The 25,354-nt window shown below is 37.3% G+C and overlaps 1 protein-coding gene across 1 annotated transcript; it reads left to right on the forward strand.

The window, feature by feature from the left end:
• The first annotated feature begins 688 nt into the window (after positions 1-688).
• On the forward strand, positions 689-24,660 carry reep3b (receptor accessory protein 3b). Its single transcript, XM_088915398.1, has 8 exons — positions 689-1,076; positions 10,622-10,694; positions 17,743-17,819; positions 18,087-18,207; positions 19,101-19,214; positions 20,310-20,439; positions 23,197-23,345; positions 23,700-24,660. Exons 1-8 carry the CDS (start codon positions 1,045-1,047, stop codon positions 23,769-23,771), a joined length of 768 nt encoding a protein of 255 aa, XP_088771524.1. The 5' UTR covers positions 689-1,044; the 3' UTR covers positions 23,772-24,660.
• The last annotated feature ends 694 nt before the right edge of the window (positions 24,661-25,354 follow it).

Consider the following 25,354-nt stretch of genomic DNA (forward strand, 5'->3'; position numbering starts at 1 on the left):
TACATCTTTATTTCGTGCCAAATTTCAACATTCAGAATTGTTTCCATAAGGCACAGAATCAAAGAAATAACTCTTGGACCAAAACATTGTTAATCTAAAACAAAAGTTGCCCACATGGAATAAATGGACTAAATAAATCTGCAGCACACACTTCTTTTGGAGTAGAACAACTCATCTTTTTTCATGTCTTTACTTTTAATGTTTGTCATCTATGCCAACAGCAAATATTCAGATGTTAAAAAGATCTGAACCTTTATTGCTTCCATTTACGTAAACATAAGACAATTAGTATTTTTAGATTTCTTTATACTAATTACATTGCATAGCCACACATAATATATTCCACATTCATCTCACTGTAAAAAAAAACCATTAGAAAATGATGATTTGCATGATATTTATACAGACACTTTCAAATAAATGTGTGTATAAAATATACAATATGTAATATGTAATAAACATCCTAAATGGGTGTTTCTCTCTATGAAATCCACGTTGGCATATGACTCGGTTCCAAAAAGCATAAAAATTGGTACAGCCTGCTTTGACTACACCGCGCCTTGGCCTTGCAGGGGCAGAGCGATACTTCAAAATGAGTGGCACTCGCTGCAGCCAATCGCCTCGAAACACTTCCTGTAAACAATGTGAGGTAGACCAATCGTGCTCAAGCAGAAGGGGAGGGCATTCGAGGGGTGGGACTTCCAAATGTCTTCGTTCAAATTGCACATGACGTAACGCCGCAGAAAGGTGCGGGAGGGGGCTGGATAGGAGATTTGGAGAGATTTAAATAAAAACGAACACAAATCTCCTGATTGAGCAGAAGGTTATAGGTAGAGGTCTTCGCTTGGCCTCGTTAGCAAAGGAACCCTAAGAGCTTTTTGAAAAACGGAGGAATTGTTGTGGTTAGTTTCTTTAAAAAAAAATAGTAGAAGTTTTCCCTGAAGTTTTGGTGAAGCCGCCGGACGCCGTTCGGCCTCCTGAAAAGCAACACCGGGCCCTCTGTCCTCTTCTCCGAGCTGAGGTGGGAGGGGGTGACGGAGAAATATGGTATCCTGGATCATCTCGAAGGCAGTCGTGTAAGTCAGATGGCGGTTTTCGATGTGTTAGCGCGACGTATGTGATCGGGAGTTTGGTCTCCCGGCGGTCGGTGGGCCCGGCCGGGAGAGACGAGTCGCTGAAGGCAGACATGTTCTGCTGGAAAGCGCGGACGGTTCAGCCCGGAACACGCACCGGAGCCTCGGCTTATTAAAACAGCCGCCGGCCCGAGGTATCAGCCGATACAGGGTGTGGGCTGGCCGCTGTCCCGCACTCGGACACGGTTTCAGAGGCCTGGGGCTGGGCGCAGTTTTGACTCTCGGAGTCGAACCGACGGCCCACCCTGAAACTAGGCTCGGGCCTCTGCATTGAGCTCGGCTGAGGTGACTGGCTGGAGGTTAGTTCAGATGGAGTGCTGCAGTGTCGTGTTTTTTTACAATGCCTTTGAGTTGTCTGCTTCTAATATTGCTTTATCTGGGGTTCTCGGTACCCGGTATTTTTAATGAAGAGTCGGTAGGTCACCAGAAAGCCAACCGCACAATTATGCGAGGCTCTTATTTGACTTTTTCGGTCTCATTACTGGATATGCAGAGGTTCTTGTGCTCATTATACTCATATCTGGGAGCTAATGCTTTTGTAGCGTTCAGACTTTAATAAGGCAGTAAGTACCCTCTCTTAATGTCGTAACTGAATGTACTAAACACAGGTGTTATTTAAGCTTGCACATTTAAAACATTTACTGTCACGGTACAAAGTACAGCAGGTTGACGAGTTATGAATTCATTTGGTGTTGGTCCTTTGATTATTATTCGTGCGAGTTTGTTTTGCTTGGATCCTTACCATTGTGAGTTTTTAACAGACCCTTTTATTTAACTAATCCATAATCCCTGTTGCAGTTACAGTATGCACATTTGCTCATAGTTATCCTCGTTTACAAGGTTAATTGATATAACGTATAAGGTTTTTCGCTGAGACTATGAAATAGCGAGTATAAACGATAAGTCTATTATGATTTGAACAATACAGTGTTTTTGTACTGGTATAAGTATTTTTTTCGTTTAGTAGAAAAATGTTTATTCTGACTCGAATCCACAACCATTTTCATGTTATTATTAAAAAACTTAACTACAATTATTGTTTTGTTTTTAATTTTCATGAATTAAGTCTCTTAGGTGCCAAGATTTCTCAAGGTCAATAGGACAAAGCCAGGAATCCTAAAAAGATTGCTTAAATTGATACTGCAAATCAGGATGTTGCATGTCTGTCATCTGTACTCTTGAATTCACTAGTTCATAACACCCCTGGATCAGTTTGGCTTTTTATTTTCCTTAATTGTTTTGTTGTTCGTTGCTGCTGTTATGGTAATTGCAAAGTTATGTAAGGTGGAATTCAGGATACATCATGGTATTGTCATTTACTCCTAACTGTAAACCTGCAAAGCCTGAATTGAGATGAATTGCCGAATCTCAATTAAGGTGTGGTAGAAACTGGATGTATAACAGATGTGTAATTTATTTTGCAAATTTTAGTCGGCAGTTCCACAGAAAAAATTGGAATGAAAAGATGACTAAAACGTCACAGTTGTTTTTAAAGCTCAGAGTACTATTAATTAAACTTCTCTTTTACTACAGTAAGCTTCTGATTGGAAAGCTAGAAATATTGTATGCAATGTTTTTAGCGGGGAAGCAGGCATAGATAGCTCATGCTGATTTCAAGGTCTTTTGGAGTTGCCACTTATCTCTGTTTTTTTTAAGACAGTTATGCTGTAGTATTGTCAACCCTCTCGAAGACCCTTCCAGTCAGAGTACAGATGTAGTGTGTGTATGGGAAATCTCAGTGGAAGTAACTGTTCAATATCCCTGATATAAAAAAAAGAGGGGGAAAGTAATTTAGCAAAATATAGCAGTCATACAACGGTACATGGATTGTGACCTTAGTGTGTTTTTTTACAGTACTTTCAGTCTTGGGTGGTGCCGTATAGTTAGCCTTTGAGTTGCACGTGGCAGCCGCAGTGAGGAGGCTTGGCTTCTAATATTGCTTAGTGTTTGCAAGTCTGTCTTGAACTGTGGGATTCATGCATATACAAGGGCTGTTATAAACGTGTTTACATCTGGTTGTTTTATATAGCTTACTGTCTTTTAATATAACCCTGACTGAAGATATGACCTGATGTCTGAGAGCTTTTTTTCCAATATCTCAAGTGGAGAAATTACTTAACGGCATATCTTTAAAGTTTTAGTTTGGTGGCACGGTTAAACTTTCAGAGCGCAGTTTATGAAACAGAGTGCTTAATGAATATTCTTTAAATATCTACAATGTGTTAAACATAAAGAAAATAGGACTATTTAAACAAAGGCATTACATGGATTTTTAATATTTTTGACATTTGACCAATGTTTTGAGTTCAATAAAAAAAAATCGGCCAAGTTTCCCAGTGTACTAAGTGACAAGTATCCTCACACAAAAACAATGCTAAAGATATCACCCATGTTTAATTGAGATGTTGCTTGTAATAACAAATAATTTTGTAGAAAGTTACTGCTAATTTTAATGAGGAGATCATTATTTTATTTATTTATTTTAGCTGGCAGCAGTCACATTAAGTGAATAACTTACATTTTTTCCTAGCTGATATAGAGACCTTTTAAGAAATAGTGCAATTGTACATATCGGAGTAGGAAAAATACTTTTTTTAGTTATTTTCTGATTCGCTGCTGCTTCTGATGATAACAGGCATTCAAATCCTTAAAATGTGTGGATATTGTGGTTTTTAGCTATTATTTTAATAGCAAAACCTTTTTAATTAAGGAAAGTAGTTAGCCGATGGGAATTCTTCAGCATGGTTCAGTGGGGTGAAAAATTGTTGATGCAGCAACATGAGCTCGTGTCTGGCTTTTTACTGTATATGCTTCAGCTATTTCTTTGGGCATGATGAGGGCATTGTGTCGGTGTTTCTTAACAGGAAACCTGTAGCTGACCTAAAACAGTGTCAAGGACTGTCTGAAGGTGGTATTTTTTCAGCTGCTTGGAGTGAAAGTGAGGCCCCAGTTTACTAAATTGTTTCAAAAAAAATTGTAGGCAGGTGCCATTTCCTTTGAGTTGCTAGTTTAGGAAGAAATATCACTCTCCTGTTTAAACAGTCTGCTGGAATAACATGCTGTCTGTTTTTGCTTGGAAGAGACAGATTGGTTTCGATCATGCAGGTCTGAGATTGCAATTAGCAGGGTGAGAGACCACAGTCTGAGGTCAGGGCTGGCATGGCATCCACACTACCAGTGGAAAAATGTTTTTTCGCACGTTTGTTTTGCATAGCTTCCTTGTGATCTTGTGTTTTTGAAGTGTTGGTCTTCTAGTTAGTAATGGGAAATAATTTTGTTGCTGTTTTAGAAAAGCATGTCATCTGAGGTTTTGCATTCCACTTACATTAGGTCAGTGACTTTCCCTCCTGGTCCTGGAGGTTCACCATGTCTTCTGGTTTGTGTTCAACACCAGATTTGTACTGACTCTATTTGCATCACTTCTTCACTTGATTGGTCTGTATTCCTGCTGTTTCCAGGTCTTTACTCATTGAGGATTAGAGGTTACCTGTAAAAGCCAGCGGACCGCAGTCATCCCGGCTCAGGAGTGAGTGTCACTCACTGCCTTAGATTAACAGCCTGGCTCTTCTTTCCAACACACTCGCTTACATTACTGAAGTGACTACACTGCACATTACACAGCAGGATATAATTACGGTTAACCAGGGTCTTAAGTATTACTGTGTGGTCATGAAACATACTTCAGAGATGTATAGGTTACAGATAACTTATTTTTAAATCTGTGATAGTTTGTTCATTTATAGCATTCCTTATTTCCATGTGTTATGGTAATAGACATATATGCATTATGGATTGAATTAGAAGCCATGTTCGAAATTTATAATGTGTTGAAATGTGGATATTTTATGAATCATTTTACTCCTTGTACTTGAGGGCTTATGAATCTTGGTTGAATGACATGAACCATATTGGATTTCTGCTAAAATTTTACCAGCATCTGTCTAATTTATATTGTGATCTTCAGGGTGGATAAGAATGTTTTCATACAGTTAATCATTTGCTTCTGGTAAAGGTTTGGTGATCAAATCAACCCAAATATTGCTGCATTTCACATCAGATGTCAGATTGGATTATAGGAGAATAAAACACTCTGGTTTCCTTTGTGTTGAAACAGATTTGTTCATTCTGGAGCAGGGTCCTGTGGTTGACCTATTACTCTTTATTAAGAACTAAACAGGGTGTACTGTATTGTGCTGGTTGGCATTTTGTCTAGTTTGTAAGTTTACAAATTGAATTCATTATCAGTTTTGCGAGAGGCATGCAGAAATTTTCATATTTCTGTCTTAGCATTTGGTTTGCTTTATTGAAGTAATTTTAACAGTTTTTCATCCATGATTTGTTACGTGAAACAAATTATTAAAAACTATTTTTATAAATCCTCAGGTCTAGGTTAAAATGTATACTCTTGTTTTAGATATATGAACACTTGGTACCCAAGAATTGTGAATGCATTGAGATGAGGAAATGCTTCTAATAAAAACCCAATGAAATCCTTTGTGAAAGGAGAAAATTGAATTACTATCTCCTAACTGTATGAGCAGATAAGTATATGTAAGTGTACTTTGGAAACAGATTTTTAATGTTTGACTTCTTATGCTGATTACGGGAAAGTTATTTATCCAAGACTTAAGGCACGCAGTGTTTTTAGGTGGTGAACGCCTTAATATGAATGGAACAACTATTTTTTTTATTTCATGTAATAGTCATTCCCATCTTATCTTGGGAGGGTAGAACTAACATTTTGACCTATAATTTTCGAACAGATGTTTTTTAACCTTCTCGGGAGAAGTTATGTTTCATTACTTGGAGATTCTTCTCTTCACTAAAATTTCGAAGGCAAGCCAAGTTTCTTACAGAAAAAAATGCCGAATATATTTGATAAGAAATGTGTTTGTTAACTTTTAACACTAAATTTCAATATAAGGCATGATCTGGAAAATGAATGTTTCTGTCCAGGTCTTTACTGTGTGGAGAATCCAGTACTAGAATCTTGTGGTAAAACACAAGTTACAAGATGCATTGAGATTGAACGGCAGATGCTCTCTAGAAGGCTTTTCTTCAAGCAGTTTGTCCACAAACCACATGTATTAAAGGTGACATTGGTGTTCAATAAAATTAACATTTTGGTGAAAATCCCCATCAACAGTTATCCTCAGAATATTAAGGCCATGAACCCATTCAGTAAGGGTAAAATTAAAAAGGTCTTTCCTTCTTTTAACCCTGATTGTGACTTCTAGATCAGCATATGGTCTCAGAACCACATAAATCATTGCAAGATCTTGGCATTGTCTGTGTTTGGTACATGTTTACATATTGGACTAAGCTGTTGGACTGCTGATACAACAGAGCCTTATATTCAGAGGTGACATTAAAACGTACAGCATAATCAGCCAGTGAGTTTCCTCTTTACTGGTAAGGAAGAGGAGATTGACTGGAAAGGGCTAATTACAGTAAAGAGACATTTGTTTCAATGCTCAACAGATCAGATATGTTTGAATACAGTGTAATTACCTGGTTATGACTAGTTTGGGTTGAACATACATTTTCTTCTGACCTTCTAGAATTTCTTAATCATTTTGGGAAAGACGTTTTCTTTGTGGTATATAGCTAGACCTAGGTATGTTGTGGCTTAACTTGTAATTAAGTCTGACTGATAGTATTGCCATGTCTGTTAAAGGTGCATACACTTCCAAAATGCAGCAGTTACTTCCCCTAAATATTTAAGTAATGCTCTGTCCCATTTCAGTTTATAGATTAGAAGGTTTTGATATGCATGTAGAAAGTGTTACATAAAAATAATGTTCTCTCTGAGTTTTTGCTTGGTTTCTAAAATATTTCACTGTATGATTGTCAAGTCAGCTGCAATGTATGTTCTTTGCAATGAGTTTGGAGTGATGTGATCAGTCTTACTGTAGGCATTATGACCTGCTAATAAAGGACTAATGCATTGAATACGTTTGGGACTTGGCATTTTAACCAGTGACTTCAATTGTTTATTTTTTTCCAGGCTATAGAGAGGCAAGTCAGAGGTTTTGCATTAGCTTACTTTTCCAATAGCTTGTACTATAGTAAAATTGTGACTACTATTCAGGCACAGGGCAGTTCACTTTTCTGTGCATCTCAAATGTCTTGATTGGGAAAAATCAGCTCCTGATGCTTTGTCTAATTTAAGATGTAAAAAAGCTGGTTGGTAAATGATTTGTTGTAACTTATCTTTCCTTGGACATTAATAAAGAAACATTGTCTTATCAGTTTTCTGAAATATTAAGTGAATTGTTAGTTTCATATTCAATATTTACACAGAATATGTATGGGAGGAAATAGGTTGTGTGGCTAAGCGTATGCACTGCATGGCTAAATGAATGAAAATAGTAATTGAAAAGGCTCCCTTTAGTCTCTATAAGTGGATCTTATTTAGACCATCATTGTGTAAGAGTTGGAGTGTTCCAGGGTGTGTGGTGGTGTTTGTTCTGCAAGGAATGAGGCTATACTTAGAATCCTGCAGTTGCTATGGTAACTGGAAAATAAACTACAGCCAAGGTGGATCCCTGGATTGATGCCATAAAAAATAAAACTGAAGGAAAAGGAAAGTTTGGTGTTGCATACACTCTTTGGATTGTCATTGAATTGTTGAATATGAAGTATAAGGTTTACTGATTGTGGTGTTAAATTTAAATTCCTTCTCCGATTTTTTTTTAAACGCCTTCAATAGCCATGTGTTTATTTCTGTTGAATCATTTTTTTTCCAAATTGATATTTTACAGTCCACAAGCATGACTTAAAAAAGGCTTTGTTTTCACAAATGCCCAAGTAATCTTACAAGACATTTTAAAAACGAGGCCTGTTTTTCACTACCCGGCATAATCTCCTGGGGAAAGGCTTTCCGCAGGGATTACTGGATTAGGTGGGTTTGCTCCCAGTAGGTGCTTTGTGGCTAAAACCGTATCCAGAAGAATGCAAACAATCCTGCTGATATTGAGAGAGAAAGATTGCAGCTTACAGTTTCCAAAAACACCGTGCTCTTGCTGTCCTTGTTCTTCCTCTCTATTGCATTTTATTGCCTCTCTGTTTTCTAGAACAATAAAAAGCATATTTTCCTCTTAGATACAGGCTCGCAGTTCAGGGAGGTAAGTGGAGGGCCCTGGTGAGGGAGCAGTTAATGAAGGAATATCCAGGAAGTCTTCAAATAGAAGTGGTTTATTTTGATTTAGAAAAGGCATTGTTCTTTTTTTTTTTTTTACAAATTTAAAGACTTCATTGAGCTATTGATAACATAACTTTTCTTGGCATTCGCAAAACCTTAAATTCAGTACCTTTCCTGCAAGTGAGAAAATCAAAGGTATTTGCAGTTAAATGTAAGTTAATTAAATCCTTGCAGCAGAGAGCAGCTGGATGCCGGTCTTGGGGTCCAGTCTCCTAAAATCTGCCTGGTTGCTGCCTGCAGGGCTGATCAGAGCTGAGATTTTTCACTGACTTGGCACGACGGAGCCATTCCCTCTCTAGTCCCGTGATGCATTCCAGCAATTAGGTCCAGAGTCTTCTGCTTGCAGTGGAAGTTCAGCTGAATAGTCTTTACATTTCTCTTCCTGCCATGATGTAACTCTTGATCTCCATATTATGAATGGTTGTAAGTATATATAAGTGGATTCCCAAGTGTTCCAGGAGAGGATGGTATAAAATGGCAAGTTCAGATACATTCTGGCTGGTGTAAGCTGTTCAAATGAAATTAGCAAACACCCATGCTAGCCCCCACATCTCTGTGTTTTATTTTCAAGTCTGTTCTATACAGGAGTGAACAGTAGGTTGTGCTGACTGCAGTAATCACACTTGGTAGAGCTGTGAGATGTTTTGCCATTGCAAGTTTCTGATCGGTTGCCAACTGCACATAGCTGGCACAACCTGCATTGATTTGCTGCCTTTTTTCTCTGCCCTCTGGGAGCAACTACGAACCCTGCAGCTGAGGAAGATCACCCAATTCAATTAGTTTGCGTTGCATGATGGAGTGTTCTACTCCGCTGGCAGTTTTACATCAGGCCACTGCCTGATTGCAGTAGCTGGGAAAGTAAAATTGTGGAGCAGCAGTGAAATAAGGTTGCACAGCCGACGTGATAAAATGTGATATTTTAATGCAAGTGAAATCAAATTAGCAGCTACCAACAATATAAAATATAAAAGCATAATTTTCTAACTAAAACTGAATCTAGATTATTCATCATTCTTCTTATGTCTTTGACTTATTAGACCAACATTGATATTGAAATGGTTGCTACTACTTGTGTATAAAAACATCTTGATTTGTAGCATACATATAACACTGTATGTATCAGGTGTTGGAAAAATGGGTTACTAAATTACTTTATCCAAGTTAAATTAAATGTAAAAGCTATTAATTTCAATTTCTGTTCCAGCACTCAGGACCTTCTTGCTGTTGAATGTCTAGTATAATTAGCTTGCACGTAAAGCAATAATGACTACATATGAATTATTTTAGTTTTTTATTCAAAATATTCTGGAACCTCTGAGTGCTATATATGAAATTTAAGTTTATTTTTGTTTTGATTTTTTAAAAAATATTTTCTGTTTTTTAAGGCAAGTGTTTTTATGAAATCAGCCAGTGCCTGCTAAAGTTTTCCTGTTCGTGGAAATGCTGCAAAATAAGAACTATGTACTAATTGCTTAATGCAGCTGGATAGCTGAAATAGTGGGGCCCCTCTGCTGCCAGTTCTATGCATGGTTAAACAGGATTACCCATAAATCTAGCGGAGTGGAACAACATAAATTAGATTCAGCTGAAACCAGCTTCCAGATGAAAGACTGGCTTTGTTCCCATCTGGTATATTAGAGCAGGTCATCTACTCACAGGATGTGCTGTTTTCTTCACTCTACGTGCCCAGACGATGGTTTACAAAAAGCAATATTCTGCTGTCTTTTAAAATGCATCTCATTTTTAAAAATGTGCTTTAGGGCATTTCTCTTCAGCCTTTTGCCTGAATTGCCAATTAATACTTTAAGCAGTAAGGATTTTAGTGGGATAAAATTATAGCATGCATTTCTTTTATACTCCTGCTGGAAAGTTCAGATTTGTTTTGCGACTATTGTGCATGTTTTGTTTATGGCCAAAAACTATTGTAAGAATTTGTAGCATTATTTATTGCTGAAATTTCAGTAGTACAAACCATTTATTTTTTTCATGTTCAATGCTAATCTCTATTTTAGGATTACTTTATTTTTTTAATAAAATGTTCATTTGTTTAATGGTTCTTTGAGCAAAGGAAATCTGTCTGCCCAAAGCATGTTTTCCCCCTTCCTTTATATGATCAAAAATGACCAAAGACCTTTGTGTTATGGAGGAGAGACAAACTCAGTGGATATTAAGGTTGTTGTTAAAGTCTAAATTATTTAAATCATGAGTTGCACAGAGCAGTGACGTTTCAAAATGGAGTTTGCCACTCTTTTGATGTCTAAGGAATCTGTTTTTCTTTTTACAGGCTTATTTTTGGAACACTATACCCAGCATATAATTCCTACAAAGCAGTGAAGACCAAGAGTGTTAAAGAATATGTAAGTATGAACTCATTTCATTTAAGATTAAGTTCTCAATAGATATTGATTGCTTGCCCTAGTGTAGAGGCGCAAGTGATTTTTAAGCAGGTATTCAATATCACTTTTCTTTTACATTATGAGAAAATAGTTGGATATGCTCATGGGGATGTTCACAGTGCAGAAACCTACTTAGTATTTGTGGGGTTTTTCTCCTGAAAAATTGTTCAGTTTTATTCTGACTTTCCTACGTTGAGTAGGTAAAGGGGTAGCTGATATAGACTGCACAAAGGTTAATGACACAATTATGACCTATGAATTTACTTTAAGATGGATAGTCTTGTCCTTGTTCCTCCACAATCCCCCACAAATAAGGGAAACAAACCAGCAGCCCCCATTAAGTTTCAAGATCCAGTTATTGCATGTATTGGCAATCATTTAAAAAAAGTACTTGTAGGCATAAATGTTCTCTTGTTCTTGTCCTTTTTCATATGTGAAACATTTTAGGGTACCTTTTTTCAAAAGTTATCTCTATATATATTTTCCATCTTTTCACACATTCAAGAAGCAGGTTTAAGGTGTGGCATTACATAAGAGTTGGTTCCTGACGGGCAGTTCTGTGAAATCCTGGCAGAGAGCAAAGCTGTGAAGAAAGCAAGCCTTTGTCTATACTGTTAACGCCCTTTTTATTACTTGAGGAAATAAGTATAAATCTTAGCCTTGGTCAGAGTTGTCATATTGAGGATCAGGTTATTTGAATCTACAAATTTCTCTTTCTTCTGAATTACTTTTTCTTTTTAGAATTATCATCATCAAGGCCCTGGATCTGTCACTTAGTAACCTGGGAGTTCTTCCAGTAAAATTACCAGGCATCATTTTTTGGGAAAAAGCGTTGGCGAAGTTTGTTGGTATCAAAGAAATAAGAATAAAATTAGGGATTTAATGTTTTAATGTGTTAAAGAAAATGATTTTACAATAGAAGCGTTCTGTCAGAAGCATCAGAAAGGTCTGTCGGTCTCTTATGTTGAGCCCCAGAGTTAAGAGGTGGCTGGTTCGTGTCTGGGTTATGTCAGTGTGACCAGTGTGATCTAGGTTCTTTGAGTGGTGGCATGCAGCTTGTAAAGTGCTGCTGGGGTTGAGGGGGTGTCAGTCAACAGGGTGTTCTGCGCCATCTATGAGTCTGCAGGAAGAAAATGAAAGTTTAAAAAAGGCAGTCTCTAATCGGCATGCAGATGGTCAGGGTGTGCTTAATACAGCAGAGGCAGTGTGTTAGTCGAGACTGAGGCTTTGATCTTTACTCTTACAAAATCTTACCAGTGAACATTTTGAGTATGGAATATGTGTTTTGTTGTACTTTTAGTATTCCTGCTTTGGGAAAAATGAGTTGACCTTCTTTAAATGGTAGAAGGAGATTGCACATTAATGCCTACTGTGGGGAGTCTAGTTGGCAAATCCTGTAGAGTTCTGGCACTCAGCCCTCTTTAATGGAAATTTTTTGTCATGTTGATGTTGAGAAATCTGTCCACTGTGCTGGCAGAGATCTGTGTCCTGTGTTTCCAAATACTGCAGACTCTTAACTCCGTTCTGGAAAAAAGCTTCCAGTCTGCAAGATGCATAAGACATCGTGTAAATGTATTCACTGCATTGCTCTTGGTAGACTGATTTAGATGTATTGCCTAATTGTTTCATCTTCCATTGTTAAGGTCAAGATAAATCATAAAAATTTAAGCATTTAATAGGTTATTGTTAATGAGGAAATACATTCCACAGGAGATCTAAACAGAACTCCACAGAAATTATAGGCATCTAAGCAATCCAGCACAAATAAAATTGTCTTGAATAATAAGGATATCTTATAGTGAGACCATAACTACACATTTGTAATGAATGGATAAAGCTAAGTGAATAAGATAGAACTTTGAATACTGTACAAGGTTTTAGGATTGATAAATTGACCTGGTATGGTATATATGAAACAATTTCATGTTCTGCAGATATACTAGTTCACTGGAATGCAATACATTTCTTCTAAAATCCAGGATTTTTAATTTTACAGGCATGTGTACACAGCAGTTTTATTATGTAATTACATGTTTCACAGCCCCTGGTCTGCTGACCCAGTCCCTGGCCATGCTTTAACATAAACATTATGGATTGGGTTGTCTTGTTGCAATGGACCAGCTTTTTTGGCTAAGCAGTCCTCAAGAGAGAAGGAGTTCAGGGAGCTAGTTCTTTGTTCCAGACAGTAGTCTAGTTCCTATGTAAGTTGTATAGTTGAACCTTTTAAATTAGAAAAAGAATGAAACTTGGAATCTTTAAAGCAACTCGGATCTCGTCCTTTTTCTACTGCTTTGTTGCCATTTCTTTGAAAATCACGGCAGCACTGTGGCTGCATGTCTTACAATTCACACCATAGTCAACATCAGAAGCTTAACTGCAGGCACAGGTTCTTCATCAGCCCTCTAATTCTGCACTTTCACTACCGTGTGGTAGCTTGTGTGTTTTCATTCAGAACATATTCGAGTTTTACATGTACACTGTTTACAATTGATCACATTTGTCTTGTGTGAAGATCATTGACAGCTTGGAAGTTGTGCCTGGGGTGCATGCCATTTGTGTTGTACCAGTCCTACCCAAGCATCTACATAGCTTGAAGTGGCTCTGAAAAAGCCCAAGATGCATGAAGCATTTGTTCTCATACATTGTATGAGAAGATTGATATTCCCAAAAACTTTTTTACCATTGTGTTTCTTTACCACTGGGAAATTTAAACACCAAGCTGCAAAAAATGATTTTACAGTTCTCTCTAGCCTTTATTGGCTGAGAGGAGAATGCTGACCAAGCTCGCAGCCATCATGAACAACACCTCTCATCCGCTTCATGGGACTGTTACTGGGCAGCGGAGCACATTTAGTAACAGACTGCTCCAGCTACAGTGTTCAAGGGAACGTTTCCGCAGGTCTTTCCTCCCGGCGGCTGTCAGGGTGTATAACGCTGCCCTAGGCTAGGACTGTTAGCCCTTCATTTGCTCCTCTATGGACAGCATGTTTACTCCATTGTACTTTTTGGACAATCAGTCTGTATAAACCTATGCACATTTTGCACATATTTTATTGTTTTTACAGTGACTATGATCAGCACATTTTGCACACACCTATGTATTTTTTTATTTTTATTTATTTTGTTGTCTTTTGTTTTATAACTATTCTGATGTCTCTTTTGCTTGTCTTGGGCTGGACTGCTGTAACACATCAATTTCCCTACGGGATTAATAAAGTATTATCTGTCTTACATTGTAATATTTTTTATATGCAGTTAAAAACTGCTCTTTCAGCTAAAATTGGCCAATCCTTATTTTCGAAGTCATAGGAAGTAACAGTCAGGAGAGCAATGGCATATGTTACATAAACTATTCCTAAAAAATCCCACAATAAAACCCTTTGCAAAAGGCTGTAATATATTCTCCATTGTTCCCTGTGACATTTTGATCAGTTAATAGCTGCCCGTCAGACACATGACTCTTGATAAATCTGGCATTACGCCATTTTCCTGACTGTGTAGATCTCTTCAGCAGTGTGAAAATGTCATGTTCCCTGTATCCTAAAAATAAAATGTTTATGTTAAAATACAAACTAGATGTACATTAGCAACTGAGGAGTTCATGAATTCTTAACTTAAAGGTGCCAGTGAATGTTTCAGTATGTGTGAAATGCCCCCAGAGAAGGATGAAGGTTTTCTGTGATAGAGGTGCACAATACTCACCAGGGAGCATCAGCATATATTTGTACAGTGACTATTAAAGGTATTCACCTGCCCTTGGACTTTTTCCATATGGGATCATAATGGATTTAACAGGGAGTCTTTGCAATTAATTGATAGAAATATAATATTGATAATAACTGATTGCATAAGTATTTCCACCTTTTGAGTGAATATTTGGTAGAGACACATGTGGCAGAAATTATAGCCGTAAGTTTCTACCAGTTTTGCACGTTTGGACATTTTTTAAAAATCTACAATTTTTACCTCTTCTTTGCAAAATTGCTCAAACTCCCCCAGGTTGGATTGGAAAGTTGGTAAACGGCCATTCCCAACTCCTGTCTTGATTGGATTGAGGTCCAGGCTTTGATTGGGCCACTCCAGAATTTTGACTATTTTCTTTCTAAACTATGCCAGTGTGGCTTTGGCTGTATGTTTTGGGTTATTGTCCTACTGGAAGGGAATTTTCTCCTTAATCCCATGTCTCTAGCAGACTGCAGTAGGTTTTCTTCCAAGATTTCTTTGTACTTTGCTGTACCCATTTTATCTTCTGTCTTTACAAGTCTTCCAGGCCCTGATTCAGAAAAGCTTCCCCATAGCATGATACTTCCACCACCATGCTTCACAGTAGGGATGGTGTTTTCAGGATGTTGTTCATTGTTACACTTGTACCAAACATAGTGCTTACTGTTGAGGCCATAGAATCTTCTTAAGCTTGGTTTTAGTCTCCCACATGCCTTCTGTCAAAGTATGGTTGAGATTTGATGTGAGTTTTGTCGCTCTCCCATGAAGCCCAAATTTGTGAAGCACTCGGGCAATTGTCATATGCAGAGCTTCTTATAGTGGACTTTACTGCGCTCTGAGAGATATGTAATGCCTTGGAAATGTTTTTATGCCCTTTCACTAACTGTTGCTTTTCAATAACCCTATCCTAGATTTACTTTGAAAGTTACTTTGTCTTCATGATGTATATGGATGTGTCTAAACTCTAATTCCTCGCTGTTGTATTATGATTCATCAGACCTAAAAAGAAGTAGTGTGGGGATGGGCATATTTGTGACTGTTCAGGTATTCACTAGTGTGGGAAAGGTATGTAAAGCATCTCACTCTGAAGTCTTGTTTGCTTTGCCACAGCTTCTCTCTGTACCCTGCGGCTGACAGCTGGGCTGTGGATGAGTAAGGGGTGTGTTAGTGTTGTCACACACTGGCGGAACAGCATAGGTGTGGAATACTCTTGCAATGTGCATTTATCATACCTGTCAGGAAGAGCTTTCCAAGCCAAACACCTTCATTTTGTTTTTAGTTCACACTAAAAAAGTACTGCGTGTATCCAAGCATTTTTCAGTACTAAGGAAGTATTTCATAACTGCGGTATATTTGTTCCTTAATTATCTTCTCGTTATTGTCATATAGTCTTGTTACCCAGGGTAGTTGAGAAAAATCCTTTTCAAAATCATCAGTTTGTTTTATATCAGTTATTGATTTGAAAGTGTGTTTGAGGAATAGTGGTAATCCATAGCTCGGTTCTAAACACAGATTTTCTGCACTTTTTCTTAACACTTTTACCTATTTTATTCCCATAAATGAAGCACTTAGTTTTGGCAAGTATGAGGAGAATGCCTGTTGCATCTTTCCTGTGTGGAAAGTGACAAGCAGGCTTTGAAAGGTGGTGATATGTGCTAGAATGAATGGGGTTGATTTGTTGATGATTTAAGATTTTCATTAACTTTCTCACATTTGTATGACTGCAAATATGTCCATTTCATTTAGACATGTTTGGATATTTTTCCTAGAAATACTTTATACACATTAATACTTTGTACTAAAACCTCCTTGACCATGAAATACGAGAAAGTCAAAGGCAGTTTTGGTTTTCCAGCCTAAATACACTGAACTTCTGTTTTCATTGGTACTGGTACTAGCCTTCCTGCCAAACTGCTTCCTTTGTTTCAGCTCATCTGCACTTTTTAACTGACTCAGCCCTTAGAGGTTTTTATTCTGTCCAGTACAGTAGAACTTAATTTTTGCAGTCTTTTAGGAACTTGCTTGGCTAAATCTCCCTTTCCTCTATTTAATGTAGCAAAGAAGTCCTTGGATGGATTTCAGTCTGTGACTTATTGCACACCTCTTGATTTTTTTTTCAGTGCTTCACTTGCATTGAATGTGAATGTTACATGAGTGTTACACTGCTTGTTTTTGGTATTTTACATCAGGCTGGGACACTTTGGCTGCCCAATACATCAAAATGTCATTCAAGACCTTAAACTAATTGACATTTTAACATTGGTGGGCAGCAATTAGTGTTTATCCTCATTTCTGTGATTATACTTACTGTTTGCAGCTGAAAGATTAATGTAATTTAAACAGATTTAAATAAACCCTATGCAATCTAAATGCCTCATGCACTGATGCAATGCATTGATCACTTACGGACAAATGCAGTCTGCAGAGGTTCACAGCAAGGTCGCCAATTAAAACTAACATTGCCCGTCAGTGTAGTAATTCCAGCACTGTGTACATTCATTTTACTTTGCCCACTCAGGCTTAAAATACCCTCTAATACCTTGGAGAGGCTGAACTAAGGATATTATCACATGACTGTATTACCTTTGAAACTGAAGCACTAAGGAGGCCCTGAAAGCCTGATGGAATTCAAGCAATATTGCAGAAAGTGCATGCAAAGTAGGGCATTGCACACAAAGGTCAGAAATCAAAGTCTTTGCAAAACTAATTTCACAACTTGAATGCCAGTTATTTTACAGACTAGACAAGGTGAATGCGCACCTCCCTATCATGTAACACTGTTCAGATTATTACAAAATAGTGGGCAACCATAGAAAGCAGTTGCATTTAGTCAATTACTTGTTTTCTAACATATGTAATGTGTTCCCAAATTCAAATGATTGAGACATTCTTCACTGTTGCATTACCTAGTAGTAATATTTAATCATGAGAATTGTTCAGGTACACAGAGATTACTAGTTTTAGCTTAGATGATACCATGAGCTTAGACTGTCAGTGGATGCCAAAAGTCTGAAAAGATTAATATACTGCCACAGGATTAGCTGGAAACTAGGTTAATGTTGTGGATCAGTTTTAAACATACAAGGAATTCAATCAGTTAAGGATTTCTGTTGTAAAAATGAAAAGTAACAGTCATCTTTCAAGTTCTGTTTTTAAAACGTCTTTCAATCCTAGGCCTTATGTTGATTGCTGTTTAACTGCCCTTTTGTGTTTTTTTTTCTAGGCTCGAGGGAAATGCCCTTACTCAAGTGTCCTTCCTGAATTAATTCTTGTTTAATTTTTCCAGGTTCGTTGGATGATGTACTGGATTGTTTTTGCCCTCTTCACAGTAACAGAAACAATCACAGATCTCACAATATCTTGGTAAGATCATTGATATAATTGAAAGTCAGATTGAATCATTGTTTATTTGCTCACCATAAAATCTACACGAGACTGCACTTACAATTTTTGTAGTTCATTAAATCGGACAATTTTATTGTTGCCTTCAGGAAGGATAAGGGAATGAATTTGTTTTACTGAAATTAGGGTCAGTTTAAAAGTGTGTGTGAACTGAAGTCAAACTAAAAAAATATTGCAGTTCTTGAAGAAATTTTAAATATTTAAGTACTTTTTTTTCCTCTCATTAAGGTTTCCTCTCTATTATGAGATAAAGATTGCATTTGTGATTTGGCTGTTGTCTCCATACACCAGAGGAGCCAGCCTTCTCTATAGGAAATTCCTGCACCCTCTTCTGACATCTAGGGAAAGGGTAAGATAACAATCTTGTCTCCATTATTCAAACATCAATTGTGTAGACTACCTGTTTATCACAAAGATATACTCTTTTAAAAGTTTTAAATCAAATTCTGCAAAGTGTTTTTTTTCCTTAGTGTTACAATGTTAAGGCCTCCAGTCCAACAGCTGGCAGAGGAATCATGAGAATTTCCACCCAAATTCTTTAATCATATACGAATGAGCCCCTTCTGCACCTGTTCAAGATTTTCAGTATTCTTTAGTTAATTACCAAAATATCAGCAAGATAAAGCTCTTTAATGACTTAAAACAAAGGTTTCCTTGTTTTACTTTTTTATATTGAACAGGACTGGCTGTAGGATTTATACACTAGGTGTCATTAATGATTACAAAACAATGGCCTTGAGTCACCAGGGTCATCTTATTAGATTTAACATGTCAAATATGTCCCCTATTCTTAAATATTTTTATTTTCATATTCTTTAATTCATTAGCCTTGCAGATACATCTTAAATTATGTTGGGATTAAATTCTCCTATTCTGTTTTAATTGAAATTCTAGACACAATGAAATATGGATCTGCGAATCCTGTTACAAAGTACATAGTTATAATGCACGATTTTTTACTTCTGTCCATTTACACACTTGAAAGATTGAATTGGTCTTTAAGTGAAACCAACATATTGCTTTGCTTTCAGGTGCCACACTGTGTAAATCAGGATTTAAATATGCAGTGTACAGTGAGAATGTATCAGTTTTATGATTTTACTACGAGACTCTTGCATCAGTTTAATGTGTCAGTGGTAAACATTTTTAAACTGGACTACTAATAATGCCAATCAGAATAAAGGCAAGCGCATACTCACAAAGAACCTGTCAATTAACCAGTGAATATCTTCTTTCTAACAGGAAATTGATGAATACATAGTTCAAGCCAAAGAACGGAGCTATGAGACCATGGTAAACTTTGGCAGGCAAGGCTTAAGCATAGCTGCAACTGCAGCTGTCACTGCAGCTGTCAAGGCAAGTACAATGCTACTTTCATTTTGTGTGCACAGTAAGATTAAAAATGCAGATGATATAAATAAAGCTGCTGCATTTCTAGAGTCCTTTACACGAAGAGAACAAACCTTATCCCAACAGGTTTTCTTGAAAGTTTTTACTGTCACATTAGAATTGATAATGTTCTTGGGTGCTGTTTAATGTTTAGGATGAGTACTGTTAAGTGGTCTTTGACAGTAAGGGGCTGGGAGAATATTTCATTGTTTGCTCCAATAGGTCACATATGATCTCTTCGTTGTAGGTGTTTTCAGTTCTAAACTTGTTCTTTCACAATGATCTAAATTAAGCAGCATGTCTAGAGTTCAGTGTGATCTTTCAAAACACTCAACAAATAACAAGGGTCATCACTACCCAAAGAATCTTTTAAGAGGAGTAAGTTGGCTTGCAAAATGATTATCAGATACAGCTTTTAAGAAAGCCATATCTTAGAATAGCTTCACAGATTGTTCAGCTGTTCTTTATCTTCTTCCTTTCTGTGTCCTAACCCTGGTGTTACTCTCTTTTTTGCCTTTACTGACACACTATCCTATAGGAATACTGCACTTCTTTCGTCTGTTCTCATCACACAAGTTGAGGTAATAACAAAGGAAATGCAGCATGGAGGCAATTCTAATGTTATAGTTTGGATTTATCCCCCTCCCTGAGGAGTATTGACTTTGGACAGTTTCCTTTTTGTAACTTGGCTGTTTTTACTACTGTCAACCTGAACCTTTACCCCTGCCCTTATCTTGCAAAGTGCTGTGACTTTGTGGTAGACAGTCATTTTATTTATAGATTGATTGTCAATCTGATTATTAATAGGCTCAAAGTTCTAAAAATGTTCTGAACATTCTCCTCTTTAATACTTGTATTTTACACATAAAATAAATGGAAATTGTTATTTAATTTTTTTGAAATGTTGCATGTTTTTTATTAACTGCCTCAAAAGATATTTCAGTTCATGATTAACTGAAGCAGCTCAGTTGAGAAGCTATTTGGTTTTTCGGTCTTTGGGGAGACTGGAGTATACCAGCCTGAAGTCTGGAGTTGGATGACTAAGTGTTTTTCCTCCTGCAGGGCCAAGGCGCTATTACTGAGCGGCTGAGGAGCTTCAGTATGCAAGATCTAACACAGATCCCGGGTGACGAGCCACTGCAGCGGCCATATCCAGGCAAAAAAGCCAAAAACCCCAGCACTGAGCCGTCTGGTATGTACCGCATCTCTTCTGAATTAACGTGGATTCATATTTGGCATTGCCACAGACTGTTTTCACTTAAATTCCTAGACAATTATTTTAAAGAGACATGCACTCTCTCCATTGACTTCGAGCAGCCTGTTTATGCCTTATGGGACATGGAGTCAGAGTTAGTCTATTTTCTTATTTCTTTACAAATCGTATACTGACTGCTCATCTTCAAAAACCTCGTCTTTCCTGAAAGGTTAGTACTGATCACGTGTAGAAAGAAAAGAAAGTCTGTCTTGCGCCATAAGCAACCATTTAGTGTTGCTGAGCTTTACATAAACTGATGCAGAATTATATTTTCAGCAGTATTACTTGATGGTCTTTATTACCCAGGTATGTAGATCATAACTTTGAAGTATGTTACATTTGTTTTGTTTATACAATAATATCAATTCAAAACATTAAACTAATTGGGGATATGTGAAAACCTTGCCTTGTTGCTTCATTGTGACTAGAATACGTAATGTCTGTTAGTGTATGCTGATGTGCAGTTTGAAAGTCCACTAGCATTCAATGTTGAATACTTGTACAAATATGAATGTGTGGAGTGGTAGAACATTTTGTATATATACGGTAATTAATTTGTCTGCACGTTTTGTGTTCAAGCACTATTCAGTGATCAGAGCACAGCATGTCTAAGATTTTTCTTGTCCGTTAGCTTATTACCTACTTTGTGAAATGTAGATCCAATGCTGTTTTAATTTTAAATCTTCTTTTTCATTTGCTTTGCAAAGTCTGTTTTTTTTCCCCGAGTTCCATTTTATGGAGCTATCCTGTTACGGCACAGAAGTTGGAGTCAGTAGGAGATCATGCTGTGTTTGGTGTTGTAATAAGTATTTGCCTTCTTGTTCCTGAAGTGAATTAGAATAACCATCAGCCAAACGGATAGAGACTGTTATAGAATCATTCAGCCAACACCACTGTCATTTAAATTGTAGATTTGTTATTAAACTAATAATAACAAAATCAAAGGAAGTTTATACAGAATTGGATTGTTCATGTTTTGTATCTAACTTTTTAGTTTGTCAAAATATAAATGGAACTTTAGGTTCAAGTTAAATTAGATAAAATACTGTCGTGTAAAGTACCGCTGGATTTTTACTTTTTTGTTTGATTTTATAAGCTTGTTTCCTTTAACCCAAACACTACTTGATTTCCTTCTTGGTCTGACTGAAGAATAGAGAGTGCTTCTGCATATAAAGTAGCGTTATTAACCCTGGAATTAAAGCTCCCCGGAATCAAGTGATTTAGTCACTGCGATCTTTAAGGGGGGGACTCGCATTTTGTGAGTATATTTAATTTTCACTTTTTAGAATCAAATTAAGTGCATTGTTCTGTATGTATCCTGTGGAATTGCTGTAATGAGAAACGGAGCATGCATGTATAAAATAGTTGATCTCTGGTGCCCTCTAAAGGGGATTGTAGGAATGTAGTTACACTTGGCTTTTCATCAGCTTATTGAACTGTCTCCACAATCGGTTTAAACCCCAATTACTTGTTAAAAGATGTGATGGTGGAAACTTAAGGTTTTTTTATCCTCGTATTGTGGGCAGAGCCTGCCTTCCTCAGGGGGTTGAATGCCGTATGGACTATGCCCCTGAATGCTTCAGTGCCAGAGCAGACAGGACCTCATAGTGCATGGGGAGTGGGGGCTCTATTTCCAGTTTAATCAAGCCCCACCTGTTGCAGGAGTGTGCATTGATGGCTTTGTCTCATGACAGTGCTGTATAAAGAGTTTACCTCTTTAGCACACTGCAGAACTGAGAGCCACATTATGTAAGGGTATTCAGTATTTTCTTTTTAAATATGAATTCAAAACAAACTGTCCTTGAGCAGCTTCTTACGTTTTCTTAAGCCGGCATCCCACTACATGACACGACTTCTAGTCGGAGAGCATGTCAAATTTAGCGACTGCAGTTGCTGAATCTCGCTGCCTTTTCTGTCCTAGAGGGTGTCAAATTATACGACTAGGAATCGTAGGGGGTGACTAATTACACGATCCCCTCGCGACTTTTCATCACGGTTCCCAATCTTATTGCGCTGCGAAAGTACTGCGAGGTTGCCACGTTTTGGCAGCCAATCAATGCGGAGCACACCGGAATAAGAGGAGGAGCACCGCACGAAAGTAAACAACATGGGAACAAGCACGTAAACATCTTGAAAAATGTAACACAGGCATTGTTTTCCACAAATAAACATCTTCAAAAATATAATTCTTCTTTATAAATATAGAACAAATTTACCAAAATAAGAGTTAAAAATATAAAACACCTTTAAAACAAATTAGTATTGCACTATAACGTAATATAACGGGCACATTGTCTCGCAAGCACAAATCTGATTTTCTCATAGCGAGTCGCAGAGAGTCGTAGGGGCTGTTAAGAACGCTATGACTGAGTCGCTGGGGGTGTCACTATACAACTGATGGTAACGGGCGTGCTGTGACTCTCTACAGCTCGCTGTGGTTTTCTTACAATTATGTAAATGAAGGCTATGCCTGAAAATCCTTGGAAAAGTTGTGTAGTGTGACGCCAGCATTACATGTACTGGGCGTTGTTCCCTTGCCTGTAAAAGTCCTTTGTGTTGAAGTGCTAAAATCATTTAGTGGTCAGATGAGATCAATCAGCTTGTCACTTGAACACATGGGAATTTGGCTAAGCAAGCAAGTAAGTTGTACACAAAATGTAAAAAAAAAAAAGCATAATTGTGACTTTCCCGCAGATTATCCCTATCAGTACAAGCAGGATGACGCAGAAGACAGGAGTGACGAGGAAGTTGAAGCCACTTTTTCAGAGGATGAGGCTCTAGCCCAGCGGGGACTGAGAAGATCTCAGAGTGTAAAGTTGTCAAGATCAAGGTTACGAAAAGAGGTATGTGTGACAGAGGTAGTAGACGGATTATTTAAGAATAATTCATTGGTTTGTGCTTTTTTTTTACAATATAAGTGTAAATGTGAAAAGGTTTTGACTGCCAAGTAATCGACATTTTGGTTCTGCAGACATTCTATATTCCACTGAGAACTGCAAAACTGAAGTTGCATTCCTTCTGTTCGTCCTGTGCTATCTGGCAGGAGATTGAAGTTCAGTGTTTTGAGCTTAATATGAGATGAGCAATTTTTCAGCAGATTAAAATAAATATTTATCAGACTTTTCACAAAAAAAATGAATCCCACAATTTAAAAGGGAATAACTTGTGTAAATCGTATATAATTTTTTTCTCTACAGAATCGTTATGGATCCCTGAAGATTAAAGGAAAACGAAGAACTGCATTGAGTTCTGTGAACTATGAACTGTAAACTTCCCTCAAGTTTCGGGACCTGACTACTGATTTAAATGTATACTTCTGTGGAGAAGATTTGTTTGTAAATATTTGTTTGAAATGGTGAAGGGTCCTAGTTATTGAAAGCCGACATGATGCTCAGTTTGAAATGCAACACCAATAAATGTCATATTTTTAAAAGATAATACTAACTGTAACATACCAAATCATGGTATTTTTATACTATTAAGGCACAATGCAAGCATTTCTATGTGGAGCAAGACGTTTACAGATTTGTGTTATATGTGTGTCTGTGTAGCACAATTGCTTTATTCATGTAAGACTGCCTGGTTTTTCAGTATTTATATTTTAAACTATTTTACATATCTTGTTTGGGTCTTTGAACAAGTAGTTTTATTAAAACTTTGTGTAGTGCCTTACAAATTTTTCAGCTCTATATATTTGCCATCTAAAACTTGCTTCGATCACTGTTGTGATACCTCTACAAGCAACAGCAGACAACAAAGTAATTTGTTTATTATGGGACAATTAATAGTTGAAGGAGAAGTATTTGATCTTTAGATTTTGTACATTTTAAAAGTTGTGTGGAACACAATTTGTCCTGGGGGAAGCTGGCCTGTCCGCTTTTGGTGGTCGTGTCTTTTAACATTTTCACTTGCTTTAGCTCTAAGGGTGTAGATTTGAGTTTTTCTCCATGATCAAGTCTTGCTCACCTTCTTTAGAATGCTGTATCTTAAAATGATGGTCATCTCAGTGGGAAATGAGTATTTCTCCTGGGAGAGGATCATGATAGAAACGTCATTTTAACCAAAGCTTGTTTGACAAAGAAACGGTTTATATTACAAATGCAAGAGCTTTAATCTGGGGTGATGACTAAAACTGTACAAATAAACTTGGAGAGTTCAGATTTTGTCTGTAGCTCTTTTGTGGGTAAAGTTTTGTTCTTTAAGTGACTTTGTTTCTTGTATAATGTTATCCATTTTCCTCCACAAATGGAAACCCTCAATAGATTTACTATCACAGGTATGCATGTTTTAAAGCATAAAGAGAATTAAAAGCAGTTGTACCATCTAGAGAACAGGTCTTCAATGCCGTGTAGAAGCCTGAAGTGCATTTGGTATCTCTCTTCATCTAACTGGATTATTGATGTGAGAAAGGTTAGTTTGTTTTAAACCTAGAAACCATCTCCATTATTAATTGGGACTCCACTTTAGCTGGAGTGAGAAATGTTGAATGCCTTAAATATTTAGGTATGTTAAGGTACTCTAGGCATGCTGAAGTGAATACCATTAATGGCAGTATAGTCTGCAGTGAGTTATAGTAGTTGGACTTCTGAAAGAAAGTTACATTTAGTTCTGGTTGAAATATCGGGAAAGAAAGGCACTGGGCTCCGACGATGATAAGCTGTTGCCTGTGTGCTTCTGGTCATGAAAGAGCAGTAGATGGTGCCCCACATCCCCTCTGAGTTAGAAAATTCTTTCAACTTGGTTTGATCTCACTGTCATGAATAAAACATTGTGGGAATTCTCATGCTGTTTTGCACATCGATACCAGTCCACATTAGTAAATAGTGCTTATTGTAAGGATAGATTGAAAGTT

Source organism: Atractosteus spatula, chromosome 5 (genome assembly GCF_055471065.1).
Source record: "Atractosteus spatula isolate fAtrSpa1 chromosome 5, fAtrSpa1.hap1, whole genome shotgun sequence".
In the NCBI taxonomy this organism is placed as follows: Eukaryota; Metazoa; Chordata; class Actinopteri; order Semionotiformes; family Lepisosteidae; genus Atractosteus; species Atractosteus spatula.